General features: G+C 51.9%; 1 protein-coding gene across 4 annotated transcripts in view; it reads right to left on the reverse strand.

Annotated features, from left to right (window-relative positions):
* The window catches only part of MEGF11 (multiple EGF like domains 11), a 171,167-nt gene that overhangs the window by 75,112 nt on the left and 72,859 nt on the right, over positions 1–23,196 (reverse strand). For all 4 annotated transcript variants that reach the window (XM_075575360.1, XM_075575361.1, XM_075575363.1 and 1 more), the window contains exons 9-10: positions 19,124–19,336; positions 16,984–17,158 (exon numbers count right to left, since the gene is read on the reverse strand). In XM_075575360.1, the coding sequence (XP_075431475.1) occupies positions 16,984–17,158; positions 19,124–19,336 (388 nt within the window). The remainder of the gene's footprint in view (positions 1–16,983; positions 17,159–19,123; positions 19,337–23,196) is intronic.

Here is a 23,196-nt window from a genome sequence, read left to right on the forward strand (position 1 = left end):
AAGAGCCAGGAGGTGAGAGCTGTCACTGAAAGGGAGTATAGCATGGCAGAGGGGACGCAGTGATCACAAAGCAGGACCTCCAGAATATAGGGCCTCATGCAGAGAGCATCGTTATTTCAAAACTCGCCATTTTTTGTTCAATTTCCCTCAGAAAACGGCATAAAATGGCGAGTTGCGAAAAACGCGCCATTTTTTTATTTCTATGTTTAAAACTCGCCTCGCGGCTGGCGAGAACCTCAATCGCGCCATTTTTAAAACTCTCCGAATGCAGAGAGGTGCGAACGGCAAGTAGCGGCTGTTCGCGCCAAAAAAAGGCGCGATTCTCGCATTTTTGCCGCGCCACGAAAATATGGCAAGATGGCGCTCGCCGCCTATAGTAATGGGGAAAAAAAAGGCGCGAATTTGTTTTTACACGTTTCTGAAGCGCGCATCTCGCCAATTTAAACTCGCCACACGCATCCATGTTAAACATAGCAGAATTCGCACTTTTCTGCATATGGAGAATAAAACTCTCCAAAAAAGCTACTTTTTATGAAATTCGCCATTTTTAAAATTCTATGCTCTCTGCATGAGGCCCCTAGTACGTAGTTACGTAGTTACGTAGTTACGTAGTTACATAGTTACATAGTTACATAGTAGGTGAGGTTGAAAAAAGACAAAGTTTCAACCGATACTAAATTTAGACAGATACTTTATCCTATATCTATACTTCCTTATTGATCCAGAGGAAGGCAAACACACAGCCCCAGTGTCACATCATCCAATGATATCTCATAAGGGGAAAAATTAATTCCTTCCTGACTCCAAGAATTGGCAATCAGATTATTCCCTGGATCAACATCCTTCCCACGTATACGTATACGTAATTGGTATATCTCTGTATACCTTTCCTTTCTAAAAAGATGATCAGCCTTTTTTTAACAAATATATTGAATCTGCAATCCCAGTCTCCATGGGTAATGAATGCCACATTGTAACTGCCCTTACTGTAAAGAACCCTTTCCTTTGTTGCTGGTGAAATCTCCTTTCCTCCAACCTTAAGGGATGACCCCGTGTCCTTTGTACTGTCCTTGGGATGAATAGTTCTTTTGAAAGCTCCCTGTACTATCCCCGAATATATTTGTATATAATGATCATATCCCCTCTTAGACGCCTCTTTCTAATGTAAATAAATCTAACTTAGCTAGTCTCTCCTCATAAGTTAGCTTGTCCATCCCCTTTATTAATTTGGTGGCTCTTCTCTGCACTCTCTCTAGTTCCATAATGTCTTTTCTAAGAGTGGTGCCAAAAATTGTACTCCATATTCAAGGTGTGGTCTTACTAATGCTTTGTAAAGGGGCATAATTATGTTTACTTCCCTTCCATCCATTGCCCGTTTAATGCAAGATAAGATCTTGTTTGCCTTTGCAGCTAATGCATGACTTTGGGTACTGTTGCTAAGCGTGCTGTCTACAAGCACTCCTAAATCCTTCTCCATCAAGCATTCTCCCAATTTATCCCCATTTAATTTGTAAGTCACCAGTTTTTTCTTGCATCCCAGATGCATACCTTACATTTATCTGTATTAAACCTCACCTGCCATTTACCTGCCCAAGTTTCCAGTCTCTCCAAGTCCTTCTGGAGAGAAATTACATCCTGCTCTGATTCTACTAAATTACACAATTTAGTATCATCAGCAAAGATGGAGATTTTGCTTTCGATCCCAACCTCAAGGTCATTAATAACCAAGTTAAAAAGCAGGGGTCCCAGCACTGATCCCTGAGGTACTCCACTCACGACTTTAGCCCAACCTGAAAAAGTTCCATTTATGACAACCCTCTGTTGTCTGTCCTTCAACCAGTTTTCAATCCAGGTGGATATATTCTTACTGAGTCCAATTTGCTTTATTTTTTACCCCAACCTCGTGTGGAACCGTATCAAAAGCCTTTGCAAAATCTAAGTAGACCACATCAACTGCATTATCCTGGTCTAAATTCCTGCTTAACTCCTCAAAGAAACAAATAAGGTTAGTTTGGCATGATCTACCCTTCATAAATCCATGCTGACTATTACTAATAATTTTGTTTTCCATTAGGTATTCCTGAATATTATCCCGTATTAAACCTTCAAGTAGTTTCCCTACTATTGAAGTCAGGCTTACAGGTCTGTAATTTCCCGGTTGTGATCTAGCTCCCTTTTAAAATATAGGCACCACATCTGCTTTACGCCAATCTTGTGACACTGAGCCTGTGGAAATGGAGTCCTTGAATATTAAATGTAATGGTTTGGCTATTACTGAGCTTAACTCCTTGAGAACTCTTGGATGTATGCCATCGGGGCCAGGAACCTTATTTACTTTCATTTTTTCAAGCCGCTTATGAACTTCTTCCTCAGTTAACCAATTGTTCATTAATATGGAGGTTGTGGCTTCCTCCTGCGGCACTACATTTGAAATTGATTCTTTCCTGGTAAACACAGAGGCAAAGAATTTGTTTAATACCTCAGCTTTTTCCTTATCTCCAATAATCTGCCTACCCATCTCACACTGAAAGGGTCCTATATTTTCTTTTCTGATTTTTTTGTTATTAAGGTACTTAAAGAACTTTTTAGGGTTGACCTTACTTTCTATTGCAATCCTTTTTCCATTATCCATTTTTGCTAATCTGATTGCCCTTTTGCAATTTTTGTTACATTCATTATAATTCTGATACGATGCCTCCGTCCCTTCTGACTTAAAGAATCTAAACGCCTTCCTCTTCTTGTCCATTTCCTCCCCTACCTGTTTATTTAGCCACATTGGTTTTGACTTATTTCTTTTATACTTATTACCCAAGGGTATACACTGATGAGTGTGCTTTTCTAACAATGTTTTAAAGACTGCCTATTTATCTTCTACATTTGTCCCTGCAAAAGCATCATCCCAGTGTATTACTTGTAGATTAGACCTCAGTTTATTAAAATCTGCCTTTCTAAAGTTTAAGGTCTTTGTTGAACCCAAGTAAAATGGTTTTTTGATAATTCATTTCAAATGAGACCATGTTATGATCACTGTTACCCAAATGTTCCAGGACCTGAATATTTGTTATTACTTCCACATTGTTTGATATCACCAAATCCAGTATTGCCCCCCTCCTGGTTGGTTCCTCAATATTTTGGGTCATATATGCTTAAGGAAATACAAGCTGGCAGTAAACCCGCTTTGGAAAGAGCTGTAAAGGAATTTAAAGTCCAATTTTCTTTACTGGCGAAAAGAACAACAGAGCTGGAAGATAAGATGGACATTGCCTTACAAAATCAGGTGAACACTGATGACGAGGTCCTACACCTCAACGAAGAGATAAGAGCAATGAGAGGCGGAATAGACGCCCTGGAGAACAGGGAGCAAAGGCAGAATCTACGCATGCGCTGTATCCCCGAGTCAGTGTCTGCGGAGGCCCTCCAGCCATATCGTAAGAGACGTTTTCTGTCAATTGACCCCCAACTACAAGATGGTGATCGTCTAATGCAGGGGTGGGAAACCTTTTTTTCTGCCAAGGGCCATTTGGATATTTATAACATCGTTCGCGGGCCATACAGACACAGACAGACAGGCACACGGCAGGCACACAGAACCCCGCCCCCTACCTCTGGTAGTTGCTGCTGCTGCTGGGGGGATCGTGTAGGGCGGATGCTGGGGTAACTGCTGGAGAAGCATGGGGGAAGTGCGGGGAATGCTGCGGGGGAAGTACGGTGGCTGCTGGGGGATCGCTGGGGCTAGTACGGTGGCTGCTGAGGATCGTGTAGGGCTGCCGGCACCTCACACCTCCCGATCGGGCGCGCGGCGGCCATTTTTTTTAAAATTAGCGCGACCCCGGTTATATCATTTGCCTTAGCAGGGCCTAGACCAAATGATTTTGAGGGCCTTATACGGCCCTCGGGCCTGACGTTCCCCACCCCTGGTCTAATGGATAGAACCCATACAGCCCTGGGACCGGGATATAATGATCCCAAAAGAAGCAGAGATGTGTTTCTGCGGCTGCATCAATATGCAGAGAGAAGATTATAAAAGGCGCGGCAGAAACAGAGGCGCGACTGACTTTGAAATGATACTATTCAGGTTTTCCAGGATCTGTCTCGATTGACAATAGATCGGCGGAGAGGACAGCGACCGGTGACAGCTATCGATGGGCTTTCCCCGTTCCGTCTTATAGTCAACCTTGAAGGCAGACAGATCTCGCTCCGGAGGAACCTGCATCTTTTCTGTCGGCGCTAAATCTGGCCCCCGGGGATGGTTCGGACCAGCAGCGAAGATCTCGCGACCACAACACAGAGGACGATCGAGCGGCCAAGGGGGCGATGGCCAGGAGAGGAAAGAGACAAGACTGGCCTCGTTCTTGAAGGGGCCCTGCTGAGTTCCCCTGTTGTTCATCCAAAGTTTGGAAGACCCAGTAAGAGTCCGCGGCCATCTTCTTGACCGGCGATTCGGCAACCCAGAGAAGGATGTCCCGGATGTGTAGCTATATTTGTTTTCTTTCCGCTTTTCTCCCTCTATATTTTTACAATTTACTATAGGGACTGTCTTATTTATAGTTTGGAGTTTGCTGCCCGCTCCTTGGGTGCCGGTCCGCTACAGCTGATCGATGGACGAGACCGGTGAGCACACGGATTGAGTGCCCCGGATATGGTTGAGGGGCCTTGGCCCAAAGACTTAGACGGGCTGGTTCTCTGCTTATAGACACAAAGATACTATTTGGACACTAAGCCTCATTGAAAAGCCAAGAGCAAATACCGCTCGAAAATTCAACGTTAATAGGCATTGAACATTTAAAGATAAAATACAAAAAAACGGTTTTATATGTCTATCCAAAACGTTACTGTTTTTTGGCTTAATCCATTGTAACATCGCCCAAAGAAGAGATCAGTGTATCTCGAAAGCTCGCACAAATAAAAGCATTTTGTTAGCCACAGAACGGTATCGACTATTTGTTTTTGATTATTACGCTCGGCTAACACGGTACAGATACCTCTACACACACACATATATATATACATACACACACACATTTTACACACACACATAGATATATACACAAACATACACATACAGTATATAAACACATATATAAAGAGCATATGTGTGCATTTTGGACCCAATAAACAAATGTATGTGATTATCTGTTGTGCTGTGCCGGTATATTGGATCTATTGGTATATATAGACACACACGCATGCGCGCGCGCACACACACACACACACACACACACACACACACACACACACACACACACACACACACACACGTACACACACACACACGTGGCCTCTACTCTTCCCCCACCCTGAAGCCAGTTCTGCTGATGTCACGGGTAGTCACGGGGTTAATGTGAAGCTATTTTTGCAGTGTTCCCCCTCCCTGGATTGTGGGGGTATCTCACCCTCTGTAATACTGTGTGTCGGCTCTCCATGGCCAGGCTAATTACTCCCTCCGGAGATCATTACTGGGGCCAAGCATTAAATAGAGAACACGACCCCGGGAAGCTTGTTAGCCAAACGCGGCTTGTTTTGCCCGCTGTTGTGCGGCGGGGGGACGTGGCATGCGCTGCGCTCTGGGGATTGACGGCTGAAGTGGTGGCACACTACGGACGCAGATTCGACGCCACGTGAGAGAGAGGCGCATTTATCAGCTCGCGCCAACGGTGAAAATACCAACGTCTTCCCTTACTGACCCCCCCCCCCCCCGTTCAGAGAGAGGACCCCACGGCTGTGACACTGGGATACCGCAAGCGTTCCCGTGTGGGGCGTCACATCACGCGGGGTCCGGGTGCAATACCCCCTCATCAGAGCCCCATGAATCTGCCAGCGCTGTGTCCGCTAAGCGGTGCTACTCCATAACACCCCTCCCCTTCCATGCTGGTGGACACCTTACAGCCCACTGGTCTATATAGGGTCAGATTTACTGAGGCGTGATGAGGGGGAGCTCAACTTCAGTGCTCTGGCCCCCCTCCCCAACAGGTCCGGTTTTTAGGATACTTCTGCTTCAGCACAGGTGGCTCAATCAGTCCATGCTTCAGCACAGGTGGCTCAATCAGTCCATGCTTCGGCACAGGTGGTTCAATCAGTCCCTGCTTCAGTACAGGTGGCTCAATCAGAGGCTCAGTCTTCGACCGAGCCTCTGATTGAGCCACCTGTGCTGAACCTGGGATATCCTGAAAGCCTGCCCTGTTTGGGGGGCGAGCTTGAGGACTGGAGTCGCCTTGTTTTAGGACACTGCTTAGAAAATATAGCCCGACGTATTTAATAGGTAAGTAGTGTAATGAGATGGAAAGCAGCGTACTGCAGGAGGGCAGCAGGGAAGGAGTTAAATCTGCAGCACGTCCTACATACATTACTGTACAAACCGAATAACCCGCAGAGGTTCCAATGCTCGGGCATCGCTGCCCAGGACCGCTACGCGCCTGTAATGGCCCCTGCACCAGTGTCCCTGCCAGCTGAAGCAGGTAAACCGAATGAAGATATATAGACCGCACACTGTACACACGTTTAGAAAGCCGGCTGCAGTGAGCTGCGTGAGGTTGGGGCGCAGGGAACCTGAACCCCTTCTTGTGTGCCAGAGTCCTGGGAGAGGGGACAGAAGCCACAACCCAGAGTGTGTGCCCGCCCCCCGCGCAGGTAACTTCCCTTCCACAGCCCAGCACTGCAGGGGTTAATAGCGTCCGCCTGACGGAATCCCAATCTGAGTTACACGTCCGGGTCTGGCCGCCCGGCGACGTTGTATATACAGACATACAGCGCGGCGCTGTGTGTTATTACACTGCGCGGTGCTCATATATTGTTTTGTATTTGATGCCGTCGTTCTGTACGATATGTACTGCATGGTGTGATGTCATCGCTCTGCATGGTGTGATGTCATCGCTCTGCATGGTGTGATGTAATCGAGTTGCATGATATGATGTAATCGCGCTGCATGGTGTGATGTCATCGCTCTGCATGGTGTGATGTAATCGCTCTGCATGGTGTGATGTAATCGAGTTGCATGATATGATGTAATCGCGCTGCATGGTGTGATGTCATCGCTCTGCATGGTGTGATGTAATCGAGTTGCATGGTATGATGTAATCGCGCTGCATGGTGCTCTGCATGGTATGATGTAATCACGCTGCATGGTATGATGTAATCACGCTGCATGGTGCTCTGCATGGTATGATGTAATCGCGCTGCATGGTGCTCTGCATGGTATGATGTAATCGCGCTGCATGGTATGATGCAATCGTGCTGCATGGTGCTCTGCATGGTATGATGTAATCGCGCTGCATGGTGCTCTGCATGGTATGATGTAATCGCGCTGCATGGTATGATGTAATCGTGCTGCATTGTGCTCTGCATGGTATGATGTAATCGCGCTGCATGGTGCTCTGCATGGTATGATGTAATCGCGCTGCATGGTGCTCTGCATGGTATGATGTAATCGCGCTGCATGGTGCTCTGCATGGTATGATGTAATCACGCTGCATGGTATGATGTAATCACGCTGCATGGTGCTCTGCATGGTATGATGTAATCGCGCTGCATGGTGCTCTGCATGGTATGATGTAATCGCGCTGCATGGTATGATGTAATCGCGCTGCATGGTATGATGTAATCGTGCTGCATTGTGCTCTGCATGGTATGATATAATAGCGCTGCATGGTGTGATGTAATCGCGCTGCATGGTGTGATGTAATCGCGCTGCATGGTGTGATGTAATCGTGCTGCATGGTGTGATCTAATCGCTCTGCATGGTATGATGTAATCGCTCTGCATGGTATGATGTCATCACTCTGCATGGTATGATATAATCGCTGTGCATGGTATGATGTCATCACTCTGCATGGTATGAGGAGGGGACAGGAGGGGACGGGAGGGGGGGACGGGAGGGGGGGACAGGAGGAGGGGACGGGAGGGGGTACAGGAGGGGGGAACGGGAGGAGAGGATGGGAGGGGGGGGCAGGAGGAGGGGACGGGAGGGGGTACAGGAGGGGGGGACGGGAGGAGAGGATGGGAGGAGGGGACGGGAGGGGGTACAGGAGGGGGGTACAGGAGGGGGGGACGGGAGGGGGGGACGGGAGGAGAGGATGGGAGGAGAGGACGGGAGGGGGGGACAGGAGCAGGGGACGGGAGGAGGGGACGGGAGGGGGTACAGGAGGGGGGACGGGAGGGGGTACAGGAGGGGGGGCGGGAGGAGAGGACAGGAGGGGACCGCTGAGTGACAGGTCACTGGGATTAGCGGGCAGCTGCTACATGCGACCTATTGGAAATAAATCAAAGAGATAAAAGCCTCATTAACAAGGCGCAGGACATTGATTAGGGACGTTACAGGCTGGTTAAAGGCCACAGACATTCTGACGGGAATCAGATGAAGAAGTTCATTTATAGGGAGGTCAAAGCATTGAGCGCTGGGGCAAGCGCACGGAACAGCAGAGGGACGCACAGAACATTACACGGAACAGCAGAGGGACGCACAGAACATTACACGGAACAGCAGAGGGACGCACAGAACATTACACGGAACAGCAGAGGGATGCACGGAACATTACACAGAACAGCAGAGGGATGCACGGAACATTACACGGAACAGCAGATGATACAGGGAAAATTACACGGAACAGCAGAGGGACGCACAGAACATTACACGGAACAGCAGAGGGACGCACAGAACATTACACGGAACAGCAGAGGGATGCACGGAACATTACACAGAACAGCAGAGGGACGCACAGAACATTACACGGAACAGCAGAGGGATGCACGGAACATTACACAGAACAGCAGAGGGATGCATGGAACATTACACAGAACAGCAGAGGGATGCACAGAACATTACACGGAACAGCAGATGATACAGGGAAAATTACACGGAACAGCAGAGGGACTCACGGAACATTACACGGAACAGCAGAGGAATACAGGGAAATTATATGGAACAGCAGAGAGATACAGGGAACATTACACGGAACAGCAGAAGGATTCACGGAACACTACACGGAACAGCAGAGGGATGCACGGAACAGCAGAGGGATACGGGGAACATTACACGGAACAGCAGAGGGATACAGGGAACATTACACAGAACAGCAGAGGGATACAGGGAACATTACACGGAATAGTAGAGATGTGGGGAACATTGCATGGAACAGCAGAGAGATCACAGGGACATTACACAGAAAGCAGAGGAATGCAGGATACCTTACACGGAACGGCAGAGAAATGTGTGGAACATTACACGGAACAGCAGAGAAATGCGTGGAACATTACACGGAACAGCAGAGAAATGCGTGGAACATTACACGGAACAGCAGAGGGATGCACAGAACATTACACGGAACAGCAGAGCAGGAGACAGACCAGTGCATGGAATGTCAGAGAAACAAGGCAGCAGAAGCCTTGAGAACCGCACATAACCACCTCCCCGAGCTGAAGAAGAGATCAGCTGTACAGGCGGTCCTCGGTAATCCACCGGGACCCGCTCTGGAAGTAGCGTCGGATAGTGAAACCGCTGTAAAACGAGTCCCATGTTAATCAGTGGCGGTGAGCGTTGGATAACGCATTCAGGCATCGGATAACGCATTCAGGCGTCGGATAACGCATTCAGGCGTCGGATAACGGCCCTTAGGGCTGTATTGCAAAGCGTTGGATATGCCATTTATTGTAAAGTGAAACGTTGGATAGCGAGGACTACCTGTACTCAAATGAGCGGGACTGAAGCCTCCCCCAGCGCAGGGAAGTGGTTTCACAGCACATTGGGTCTACACAGCAAAGTGATACTGATCTTTGTGACACTCGGCTCGTTCATCAGGTTTCTCACACTGGGCGCAGAATGTACGCCAGAGAGGGGAACGCCGCCGGGTGTTTCCGATGGCCCCTAAAATGACCGGGACCTTGCGTTTGCAATAAGAAGGAGACCCTGATCGGACGTGGGAATCTCGTCGCAGGCCTGGCTGCTTTCCCCTGCTCCGGGAATAGCTCTGGCCCTTATCAGAACACCAGCTTCACATCCCAGCAGGAGATGAACAAGCCGTAACCGCGGCCCCAATACACAAGGTGTTTATACGCAGAGCAGCGAGGGCTAAGCAGGACTTCACAAGGCAGAGATAATGCCGGTGCTGGTGGGGGGTGGGGGGGGGGAGGGGGGTGTTTGTACCAGGCGTGCTAAATATACATAATACATATTCAAATATTAATATAAAACCACACCATGTCGCTAACCAATAAGTTCCTATTCTGTCCCTCAGCAGCAATGTTAGTGATTATATATTAATAATATGTAATATAATAATTGTTTGTCTTGTATAGAGCTGCACATAGACTGTGTGCGGCGCGGGTCCCTGCCCCGTGGAGATTAAAATTACGTCAGTGCCTGAGGCACAGGGAGATAAAGTGATTTGCCCAAGGTCACAGAGAGATGACACTGGGATTAGAACCAGTTCTCTTGCCTCACACCAGTTCTCCTGCCTCACACCAGTTCTCCTGCCTCACACCAGTTCGCCTGCTTCACACCAGTTCTCCTGCCTCACACCAGTCCTCCTGCTTCACACCAGTTCTCCTGCCTCACACCAGTTCTCCTGCCTCACACCAGTTCTCCTGCCTCACACCAGTTCTCCTGCCTGACACCAGTTCTCCTGCCTGACACCAGTTCTCCTGCCTGACACCAGTTCTCCTGCCTCACACCAGTTCTCCTGCCTCACACCTGTTCTCCTGCCTCACACCAGTTCTCCTGCCTGACACCAGTTCTCCTGCCTCACACCAGTTCTCCTGCCTGACACCAGTTCTCCTGCCTCACACCAGTTCTCCTGCCTCACACCTGTTCTCCTGCCTCACACCAGTTCTCCTGCCTGACACCAGTTCTCCTGCCTCACACCAGTTCTCCTGCCTCACACCAGTTCTCCTGCCTCACACCAGTTCTCCTGCCTCACACCTGTTCTCCTGCCTCACACCAGTTCTCCTGCCTCTCACCAGTTCTCCTGCCTCACACCAGTTCTCCTGCCTCACACCAGTTCTCCTGCCTCACACCAGTTCTCCTGCCTCACACCTGTTCTCCTGCCTCACACCAGTTCTCCTGCCTCACACCAGTTCTCCTGCCTCACACCAGTTCTCCTGCCTCACACCAGTTCTCCTGCCTCACACCAGTTCTCCTGCCTCACACCAGTTCTCCTGCCTCACACCAGTTCTCCTGCCTCACACCAGTTCTCCTGCCTCACACCAGTTCTCCTGCCTCACACCAGTTCTCCTGCCTCACACCAGTTCTCCTGCCTCACACCTGTTCTCCTGCCTCACACCAGTTCTCCTGCCTCACACCAGTTCTCCTGCCTCACACCAGTTCTCCTGCCTCACACCAGTTCTCCTGCCTCACACCAGTTCTCCTGCCTCACACCAGTTCTCCTGCCTCACACCAGTTCTCCTGCCTCACACTCAGTGTCATTGTTTTCAGAGTCAGTGTTTCTACTCACAGAGCCATTCCCACTGTCATTGAGCCGCTCACACACTCGCTGAGCTGCTCCCTTACTTCCTGAGCTGCTGCCTCACTCAATGGGCTGCTCCTTCACTAACTGATCCTCTCCATCATTCACACTGAGCCACTCCCACCCCCCCAGCCTCTCCCACCCCCCCAGCCTCTCCCACCCCCTCCCCAGCCTCTCCCACCCCCTCCCCAGCCACTCCCACCCCCTCCCCAGCCTCTCCCACCCCCTCCCCAGCCTCTCCCACCCCCCAGCCTCTTCCACACACCCCCAGCCTCTCCCACACTCCCTGATCTCTTCCACCCCCCCAGCCTCTCCCACACTCCCTGACCCTCTTCCACACTCCCCAAGCCACTCCCTCGTTCACTGAGCTGCACCCACACTCCCCCAGCCTCTCCCACACTCCCTGACTCTCTCACACTCCCCCAGCCTCTCCCACACACCCCCAGCCTCTCCCACACCCCCCCAGCCTCTCCCACACTCCCCCAGCCTCTCCCACACTCCCCCAGCCTCTCCCACACTCCCCCAGCCTCTCCCACACTCCCCCAGCCTCTCACACACCCCCAGCCTCTCTCACACACCCCCAGCCTCTCACACTCCTCCAGCCTCTCCCACACTCTCCCAGCCTCTCCCACACACACCCAGCCTCTCCCACACACACCCAGCCTCTCCCACACACACCCAGCCTCTCCCACACTCCCCCAGGCTCTCTCACACCCCCCAGCCTCTCACACTCCTCCAGCCTCTCCCATACACCTCCAGCCTCTCCCACTCACCCCCAGCCTCTCCCACACACACCCAGCCTCTCCCACACTCCCTCAGCCTCTCTCACACACCCCCAGCCTCTCACACTCCTCCAGCCTGTCCCACACTCCCCCAGCCTCTCCCACACTCCCCCAGGCTCTCTCACACCCCCCAGCCTCTCACACTCCTCCAGCCTCTCCCACACACCTCCAGCCTCTCCCACTCACCCCCAGCCTCTCCCACACTCCTCCAGCCTCTCCCACACTCCCCCAGCCTCTCCCACACTCCCCCAGCCTCTCTCACACCCCCAGCATCTCACACTCCTCCAGCCTCTCCCACACTCCCCCAGCCTCTCTCACACCCCCCCAGCCTCTCCCACACTCCCCCAGTCACTCCCACACTCCCCCAGCCTCTCCCACACTCCCCCAGTCACTCCCACACTCCCCCAGTCACTCCCACACTCCCCCAGCCTCTCCCACACTCCCCCAGCCTCTCCCACACACCACTCTCCCACACTCCCCCAGCCTCTCCCACACTCCCCCAGCCTCTCCCACACCCCCAGCCTCTCTCACACACCCCCAGCCTCTCACACTCCTCCAGCCTCTCCCACACTCCCCCAGCCTCTCCCACACTCCCCCAGCCTCTCCCACACACACCCAGCCTCTCCCACACTCCCCCAGCCTCTTTCACACACCCCCAGCCTCTCACACTCCTCCAGCCTGTCCCACACTCCCCCAGCCTCTCCCACACTCCCCCAGGCTCTCTCACACCCCCCAGCCTCTCACACTCCTCCAGCCTCTCCCACACACCTCCAGCCTCTCCCACTCACCCCCAGCCTCTCCCACACTCCTCCAGCCTCTCCCACACTCCCCCAGCCTCTCCCACACTCCCCCAGCCTCTCTCACACCCCCAGCCTCTCACACTCCTCCAGCCTCTCCCACACTCCCCCAGCCTCTCCCACATTCCCCCAGCCTCTCCCACAGTCCCCCAGCCTCTCACACACCCCCAGCCTCTCCCACACTCCCCCAGTCACTCCCACACTCCCCCAGCCTCTCCCACACTCCCCCAGTCACTCCCACACTCCCCCAGTAACTCCCACACTCCCCCAGCCTCTCCCACACTCCCCCAGCCTCTCCCACACACCCCCAGCCTCTCCCACACTCCCCCAGCCTCTCCCACACTCCCCCAGCCTCTCCCACACTCCCCCAGCCTCTCCCACACTCCCCCAGCCTCTCCCACACTCCCCGAGCCTCTCCCACACTCCCCCAGCCACTCCCACACTCCCCCAGCCTCTCCCACACTCCCCCAGTCTCTCCCACACTCCCCCAGTCTCTCCCACACTCCCCCAGCATCTCCCACACTCCCTCAGCCACTCCCACACTCCCCCAGCCTCTCCCACACCCCCCAGCCTCTCCCACACTCCCCCAGCCTCTCCCACACTCCCCCAGCCTCTCCCACTCTCCCCCAGCCTCTCCCACGCTCCCCCAGCCTCTCCCACTCTCCCCCAGCCTCTCCCACACTCTCCCAGCCTCTCCCACACTCCCCCAGCTCTCCCACACTCCCCCAGCCTCTCCCACACACCCCCAGCCTCTCCCACACTCCCCCAGCCTCTCCCACACTCCCCCACACTCCCCCAGCCTCTCCCACACTCCCTGAGCCTCTCCCACACTCCCTCAGCCACTCCCACACTCCCCCAGCCTCTCCCACACTCCCCCAGCCTCTCCCACACTACCCCAGCCTCTCCCACACTCCCCCAGCCTCTCCCACACTCCCCCAGCCTCTCCCACACTCCCCGAGCCTCTCCCACACACCCCCAGCCTTTCCCACACTCCCCCAGCCTCTCCCACTCTCCCCCAGCCTCTCCCACACTCCCCCAGCCTCTCCCACACTCCCCCAGCCTCTCCCACACTCCCCCAGCCACTCCCACACTCCCCCAGCCTCTCCCACACACCCCCAGCCTCTCCCACACTCCCCCAGCCTCTCCCACACTCCCCCAGCCTCTCCCACACTCCCCCAGTCTCTCCCACACTCCCCCAGTCACTCCCACACTCCCCCAGCCTCTCCCATACTCCCCCAGTCTCTCCCACACTCCCCCAGTCTCTCCCACACTCCCCCAGTCTCTCCCACACGCCCTGAGCCGCTCTCTCAGCCTAAACATATACATGCGGATGCTCTGTCACCGAGATTGAGACAGAGTGGAGCAGCAGGCTTGCCCCTGTGTGCAGAGGTGAGAGTCTGCCTGACAGATGGTGCGGGAAGCGAGGGGCGGGAGCACTGCGCACCCCGTCCCACCTCTGGAGACGACTCGCTGCGAGATGGCATTTGAACTCCGTGGGCCGCTGTGAAGGGTTTTCTGCAGCTGCAGCATTTCCTGCGCCAGCAGCTGAGCTTAGCAAATAAACCCCACTGTCCTGCCCGCCGACGCCAGGCGCAGGGGCGCGAGCCTCCGCAAGAACTGATGAGACTGCAAAGCTCGGAGGCGGAGAGGCACGGGGGGGGGGGCATTTATTATTAACTGACAGCGCGTGCTGCATCAAGCATCCCGACCGCAAGAGCTTACAATCTAAATATCACATTATTTATTTTATTTCTAACAACATTTATGTAACGTCCTTATTCAGGGCGATGTACATTCGTTAGTAAAACAAAGGTGAGTTTATATATAAATATATAGTGCAGAATAAATGAGTTCAGCACTATCGCAACTGGACTAACACGGCTATTTTCTGCTTTATATATATATAGAGAGAGAGAGAGTAACTACTGGAATTACCCGGCGTTGCCCCCGGGGGGGGGGGGGGGAATTACTGGCGTTGCCCCAGGAAAGATAGGGGACGGAAATTACCTGGTGTTGCCCCAGGGATGGGGGGGTCAGGAGGGGGGGGGGTCCAAAGTAGGGAGAGTTCAATATAATATATATTTTTCCATTTCTAACAGTAGTTTAGCTAAAACATTAGGGTTTCCAGGCGACTTCTCCAAAAATACAGGACACAAATGGTAAAAGATGCGACGCGCTCGAAAAGTCGGTGGGGAGGTATGTTACTTAAAAATGATCTGACTGAGCCACTGATTGAGTCACCTGTGCTGAAGCAGGGATATATTGAAAACCTGACCTGTTAGTGGCCCTTGAGGACTGGAGTTGGCCGCCCTTGTTTTAAACTCTGGATCATATATTGAGAGTTTTCAGACCTTGCTTTCCAGGGGATCTACTGATTACAAAATCATCAATTAGAGAAGGTCCATTATCAACGTCACATCTCCTGGCCTGGTGCAAAACAACAGACAAAAACAGCCCAGCAATCACAAAGTATCACACAAAAAATCCCTTCAATTTCCTCCCAAAAATATCTGATAAAAGAAAAAGGTTAAATTCACACATTAAAAAAAAACCTGTCCTGATACCTTTTATTGAGCCGACGAATAGATTGCAGCCGATCCCCGAAACCCGCAGAGATCGCTATATTATCTCTTAACCCTTTCGCTGCCTGTTTAACGAAACGCAGAGGCGTTCAGCTGCTGAGTGATGACGTACAGGTGTCATGTACAGAAGCGGAGAGATCAGCAGACGCGCGCAGAAACTTACACTCCATATAAGTGCCCCGTGCCCCAGCAGAGACACTGGCACTGCAGGTATACACGGGAAGGTTACCACGGGGTCACAATAGGACAGCTCCTAAAAGTCTGCCCGTCCTAAGCAACACACCATACAATGCGCACGCATCCCAAACTGCCTGGGAAGAAACGGGCGCCATTTTTAATGCTCCCACAAAAGGGCAAACATAAAGCTAAAGTTATACTAGTAACTGGTCTAGAGTATCAAGAGTCTAGAGATAAGTCTAGAACAGGAGTGGCCAACTCCAGTCCTCAAGAGCTACCAACAGGTCAGGTTTTCGGGATATCCCTGCTTCAGCACTTGTGGCTCAATCGGTGGCTCAGTCATCGATTTGATTTGATAATCTATAAATTACCAGTGTTTAGTCATACTCATCATCGTTATATACTGCAGCATGTGTCAGGTCCAATCATGCACTGCTGAATACAAATGCCATACCGTTGTTAGAGCATCGCAAATAAACAGGTAACAGCCGGAGAATCGCTTGCCCAGAGAGCTAACAATCTAATACCCGGTGTTTAGATACAGATGTTACTTCAGGCAGCCTTGACAGGTGAAGAAGCAACAATGTTATTATTGGGGTAACAGGTGGAAACTTAGACAGAGGGACATCTAGGGGTCACAGAGAGTAAGGGGCCCGAGTTTGCTGCTCCAGCAGAAATACTACAGCCCCCTACTCTCTTTCTTATTATTTGTGTATTAAAGCGTGTGATAATGTATCATTCTACATTCTTACCTAAGCTGGCAATCGTTTGCTGCTCCTGTTATAAATCTGTCAAAATCCTGATGGTATGCCTAACATAATGGCTGCCTTTCTGTTTCCTGATATGACTAAGGTAACATTATCTATTGTTACAGTTTGCAGCTCAAACTGCTGGGAACATTGGCAACAAATGATTACAAACAGGGAAGTGTTGCAAAGATCTTGCTCTGCTGGGGAGGTGGCTAAAACCTGCTGTAGAAATCAAAGGATGCTTTAAAACTCATTAAACATGGTATTAAGAGTAAAAAAAAAAAAAAAAAGTTACTTTTATCTAATACTACAGAACGGATTGATTTAAATATATATATATATATAAGATTTCACATGTTTTGCTGCTTTAACCACTACACCACAGCTACTACACGGAGGACACACAAGCAGGAGTATCGAGACCTCTTTGGAGCTGCTCTTACCGTGTAACCTGGAGCGCAGAGGCACTTCCCTGTCATACCGTCACAGTCCGCCCCGTTGTGACATGCGCAGAGCTGCTGGCAGCTTTCCCCGTAGAAGCCGGGGCGGCAGGATTCCTCGCAGTACAGCCCGCTCCACCCTGCCTTGCAGGTGCACTCCCCAGAGAGAGGGTGGCAGCTGAGAGAGAGAGAGGAGCATGAGTTCCGTGCTCGGGAGAACTAATTAAAACAATATGTCGTGGTGGCAGTGGCCAGCCATGCTGGGTGCCCCCGACTTCCTGCATTTGTCTGCAATATTCCTAATGTGTATTTTTTTAAATAAATCAGTTCTGTACTATGAAAAAATAGCATTTAATAAAAAACTCTGAATGACATTCTTTATGTATTAAAATGTAGCAAGCATTTTTTTTCTATAGCAACAATTTACAGTCACGCCCCCTCCTCTTCTGAAACAGGCTCTGGCACGCCCCTTTTTGAGCCCTGCCCCCTCTCTAGCAGTGCACCAATTGTATCTAGTGACTACCTTGTCACATGATCTTCCCCACAGAACTTTGCATCTTTGGTCCTCTTCTGCTGCACTGACAGCCATTTAGTGAACCCCCGAGCCGAATCTTCACCGATCAATCACAGGAGAACGGATCGATCGGCAACTAAGCTAATTACTTATCATGGTGTGAATTGTATTGATGCGCATATTAAAGGGAAAATAAATAAAATAAACCAGGCAGCTTGGACCGCTGCAGCTGTCAATGTACGGGGGTCCGACGCGTTTCCATTGGTGGTGTCGCCGCTGACACTATTAGTGTGTCTGTTATACAGAGCGATAGGAGGAGTTCGCTGATAATAAAACCCATCCATCATTCCCTTTCTGTCTGCGCATCACTTTCATTGTGTGGAACGCGCTGGCAAATGAAGCATTCAAATGAAGGGAACTTAACAAACATTCCGGCGCTCGGGGGACGTGGCCGAGCCCGGTGGCTTCTGGCTGTGGCAGGGACACGTTGAAGCCGTGTGCTGCAGAGCATGGGAGGGGACCCCCAGTCTCCTTGGTCTTGTATTATGTACATTAGGGGCAGAGTATGCCGTGTTCCTGAGACGTTACAATGTATTAGCACAGGGGGGCTCATCGCCAATCTTCAAGCCTTCTCTCCCCCCCCACCCCCCCTCCAACTGATCAGGTGTTCAGGATATCTCAGCTTCAGCACAGGTGGCTCAATCAGTCCCTGCTTCAGCACAGGTGGCTCAATCAGTCCCTCCTCAGCACAGGTGGCTCAATCTGTCCCTGCTTCAGCCCAGATGGCTCAATCTGTCCCTGCTTCAGCACAGGTGGCTCAATCCGAGGCTCAGTCTTTGACTGAGCCCCGGATTGAGCCACCTGTGCTGAAGCTGGGATATCCTGAAAACCTGACCTGTTGGGGAAGCTTGAGGACTGGAGTTGAGGACCCCTGCATTAGTGACAGGAAGGAGAGCGGATGCAGAGAAGTGAGAGGGAGGAAGTGAGAGGGAGTTACGCATCCTGAAAATGCCAAGTTTACGTCACCGCGCAGGGGACATCTGTGCCTCCCTATGACAGGTGACATTACCCATAATTACCTCCTCTGACACATTTCACATATATATGGCAGCGCACACATTTCCGTGCCTATGTCCGATGTGTTCCTGGTTTGCTTCTATGCCTTGTATAATATTAACACACAAACACACAAACGACTCTTATCACAGGAGATACCAGCAGCGTCGTTACCAGACTCCCCTTCCCGGAGCAGTGGGGTAACTGGCATTTTCCTGCGGCTCCGGGGAAGGGGATAGCCACCGCTGCTGCATGTTAGGGAACCGTGTCGGCTTCCTCGTGGCTGGAGATTACCGTGGTCTGACTCTCCTGACCACGAGGAAGGCAAGCTTGGCTACATCTGTAGATGTGTTTTATAGCGGAATTGATAACAGCATCTCCATTTTCTGACTCCCTCGTGTAAGGGGAACGGGGCCCCCCACCCCCCTCCCCCATATTTAAAATGCGGGGTTTGTTTTATCGTTATTCTTTATATCATTTCCTATTGAAGAAAGGGATTCTGGGACACAGAACAGACAGCCATTAATGTCGCTGAACACAACAGATCCACGGAGACACGGCTGGGGTACATACCTGCGGGTGTTGGTGAGGTTGCAGGGGCAGTATTTGTTGCACTTGAGGCCGTACAGCCCCTCCGGACAGACGCGCTCCTCGCAGAGGATGCCCTTGAACCCGGGCTCGCACAGGCAGGCACCGTTGATGTGATAACACTTAGCCCCATTCTGACAGTCGCACCTCTCTGAGCAGTGGAACCCATATGTACCCACAGGGCACTCCTCCTGGCACCTGCAGGGTCCATAGCAGAGAGCGGAAATCAACTGGGAGGGAGAGGGCACACTACACTATATGTAGAGAGATGCAGCAGCAGGACCAGCCTCCCACTCACACACACAGCCCTACAATCCCCTCCATTCACCAACACTGCGGGCAGTGCCAGCCTCCCACACACTGCCCCTGCAAAGCTCTCAGTGGAATCACAATGTATTGCAATATACAGTATCATAACGTGCCTGATTTTCCATACGATTTAATGGTGAAGCTCGTGCGGTGTATCACGGTGTGTCAAGACATATTGGGTATTACGTGCATTTCATACACGACCCACATACAATACGGGCAGTTTCTGTGCCAGGCTCCCCCTGACCATCTAGTGATTAGGAGCGATTCAGACCTCCTGGCCCAGGTTTTCTGCAACATTTCTTTTATTTAAAGCTGGATAATTTATGGTCCTTTACACATACATTTATTTTATCTGCGTTGAGGGCTGCCATGTTTTTGTATCCCTTACAAAGCAGCACTTTCTGTTCCTATGATAATGGAGGTAAATGAGAATTTTAATCCTAATAAGAGGTATATTAGTATTTTATCTGGTAGTGTTAGGCTTTGCGAACAGGTGTCTGCCTTGACGTGGCTCGCAAGCTTACAACGCTTTGGCCAAAGGGTTAAACTAAATGACCCTATTTCAAGAGAATATATAAGTATTTTACTGTGTATTTCTGTCATGTTGGATGTAGCATTGGGCTTTCCTGTCGTCTGTCCTATGATAAACACCCAATGTCTCCGCCCGCACAGCATCAGGTAGGGGGACTTGTGTGTGTGTGCCTGGCTCATTCTATCTGCATATGCAGCCTAACCAGCTGAGCTCACACCTGCTGAGATTCCATCGACAACCCCAACGCCTGCATCCAGCCCCCCGTCCTCACCCCCTAAAGACCCTCCGCATGTCATTACTGAGAGACGCGTTTTCCTTATCTGAGCAGAGAAGCTACTGAGAATCAGCAATCAGTAAGAGCAGCAGCGATGAGCTGGACATGCTGACCGCACGCCGTGCTGTGGGGGGGACTGACCGCTCCAGGGGGCCAGGATCTGCAGTGTGAATACTAAATCTTTTATTACAGCGAGCAGGGACCTGCCACGTGTAACCCCTTTCTGTATACAAAGGGCCTGCTGCCTCTCTGATCGGGGAAAGATCAATATAGGTCCAGCCTTTCTCCCCAAGAGCCGTCTTTTAGTGGGAACAGGAAATCTAAGCACTCTTTAAAATACACGTACATCATATAATATACTTTCAATCCCTTTCACTGCCAGGGGGCTGCCATAGTAATGCCGGTCCTAATTATATATGTCTATTAGATCTATGGCAAGGACAATGTATCAATGTAAACTAACTGTAGTGGAGCTTGCTACTTTCTGTGTGCATCCCCCTGCATGTCACAGCTCTATGGTTTGATGTAGTTAGTACAGTAGATACGCAGTGCTCTGCACGTGCATTTTGCTCTATCCAGCGCAGAAGTAGTTAACGATTCATTATCTCCTAGTAGACAGCATCTGGAAATTAAATATTGACGACTCAAGTCTTTTGCATAATTAGCTTTCCCTCCCCCTGCAAACAAGCAATTCCGCTAACTTGTTTAGTTAGAGATCAAACAGCTCAGCCTGCTAATGAATATTATACAAACACCCTATTAATGAACATCACGGATCATCGGAGGCGGGAATCGCTGCAGGCGCACAGCTCCCCAACACGGGCGGGATCCAGTCACTCCCCAACACGGGCGGGATCCGGTCACTCCCCAACACGGGCGGGATCCGGTCACTCCCCAACACGGGCGGGATCCGGTCACTCCCCAACACGGGCGGGATCCGGTCACTCGCCAACACGGGCGGGATCCGGTCCCTCCCCAACACGGGCGGGATCCGGTCACTCCCCAACACGGGCAGGATCCGGTCACTCCCCAACACGGACGGGATCCGGTCACTCCCCAACGCGGGCGGGATCCGGTCACTCCCCAACGCGGGCAGGATCCGGTTACTCCCCAACGCGGGCAGGATCCGGTTACTCCCCAACACGGGTGGGATCCGGGCCGGTCACTCCCCAACGCGGGCGGGATCCGGTCACTCCCCAACACGGGCGGGATCCGGTCACTCCCCAACGCGGGCAGGATCCGGTCACTCCCCAACGCGGGCGGGATCCAGTCACTCCCCAACGCGGGCGGGATCCGGTCACTCACCAAAGCGGGCGGGATCCGGTCACTCCCCAACGCGGGCGGGATCCGGTCACTCCCCAACGCGGGCGGGATCCGGTCACTCCCCAACGCGGGCGGGATCCGGTCACTCCCCAACGCGGGCGGGATCCGGTCACTCCCCAACACGGGTGGGATCCGGTCACTCGCCAACACGGGCGGGATCCGGTCACTCGCCAACACGGGCGGGATCCGGTCACTCCCCAACGCGGGCGGGATCCGGTCACTCCCCAACACGGACAGGATCCGGTCACTCCCCAACACAGGCGGGATCCGGTCACTCCCCAACGCGGGCGGGATCCTGTCACTCCCCAACGCGGGCAGGATCCGGTTACTCCCCAACACGGGCGGGATCCGGTCACTCCCCAACGCGGGCGGGATCCGGTCACTCCCCAACACGGGTGGGATCCGGTCACTCCCCAACGCGGGCAGGATCCGGTCACTCCCCAACGCGGGCGGGATCCGGTCACTCCCCAACGCGGGTGGGAACCGGTCACTCACCAAAGCAGGCGGGATCCAGTCACTCCCCAACGCGGGCGGGATCCGGTCACTCCCCAACGCGGGCGGGATCCGGTCACTCCCCAACGCGGGCGGGATCCGGTCACTCCCCAACGCGGGCGGGATCCGGTCACTCCCCAACACGGATGGGATCCAGTCACTCCACAATCACCTCCCAAAGCTTCATTCTATTGGTGCAGGGGCCACCTGTGCTGAAGCTGGGACTGACTGAGCCACCTGTGCTGAAGCTGGGACTGACTGAGCCACCTGTGCTGAAGCTGGGACTGACTGAGCCACCTGTGCTGACGCAGATATCCTGAAAACCTGACCTGTTGGTGGCCTTTGAGGACTGGAGTTGGCCGCCCTGTATTAGAGCATAAAACTGCTCCAGTGACTATTCACTAAGCTGCGAAATCATTAACAAGAGTTAAACCCCCATAATAATGATTCAGCGCGGCGTTGGTTAATATGCTGCTCAATTAATAGATCGTAAAGACTCGAAATTGTACGTGCGTGCAGAGACAAATCTCGTGATGTGCCGCGTTCATCGCGCTCGCTGTACACTGGGGGTTTCCTGCCTACAAAGCAATAAATTTATTATTATTATTACTATTATTATTTGGCAAATATAATTTGTGAGCACATTCACACGCCTCAGGCAGGTCTGCAACACTGCCCTTCCCCATGATCCCTTAGCATACAGCGCTTCCTGCTGCAGTCGGGGATTCTGGGTAATGACATGCAAATAAGCACGCAGTGTCACCTTTTGCTCCTTATCCATTTTAACATGGGGCCTTGTAAGCTTATACCTGCCGCATTACACAGTAAACAGAGATGTTCCCCGCCCTCTAAGAACAAAGTATCCCGACTCAGCATTGGTGTGCGGTGTCTCTATCTATATGTGAGGCGTCTCCATTTCTGCGTATTTACATTTTAATTAAGTAAAAACTCTTTAATAACTCAGAGTCCGTATACTTTGAGTGCAGGGAACATCACCGTGTTTATTGTATATACAGGGACCCCCTTTCCCCCTGCACCACATGCTTAGAGATTCTCTATATATTGTCTTTGGTTGGTGCTGTTTGTATATCTATCTGCCGCATTGCACAGCTTTTCAGCACAGCC

This window comes from Ascaphus truei, chromosome 18 (assembly GCF_040206685.1).
Source record: "Ascaphus truei isolate aAscTru1 chromosome 18, aAscTru1.hap1, whole genome shotgun sequence".
Taxonomy (NCBI): domain Eukaryota; kingdom Metazoa; phylum Chordata; class Amphibia; order Anura; family Ascaphidae; genus Ascaphus; species Ascaphus truei.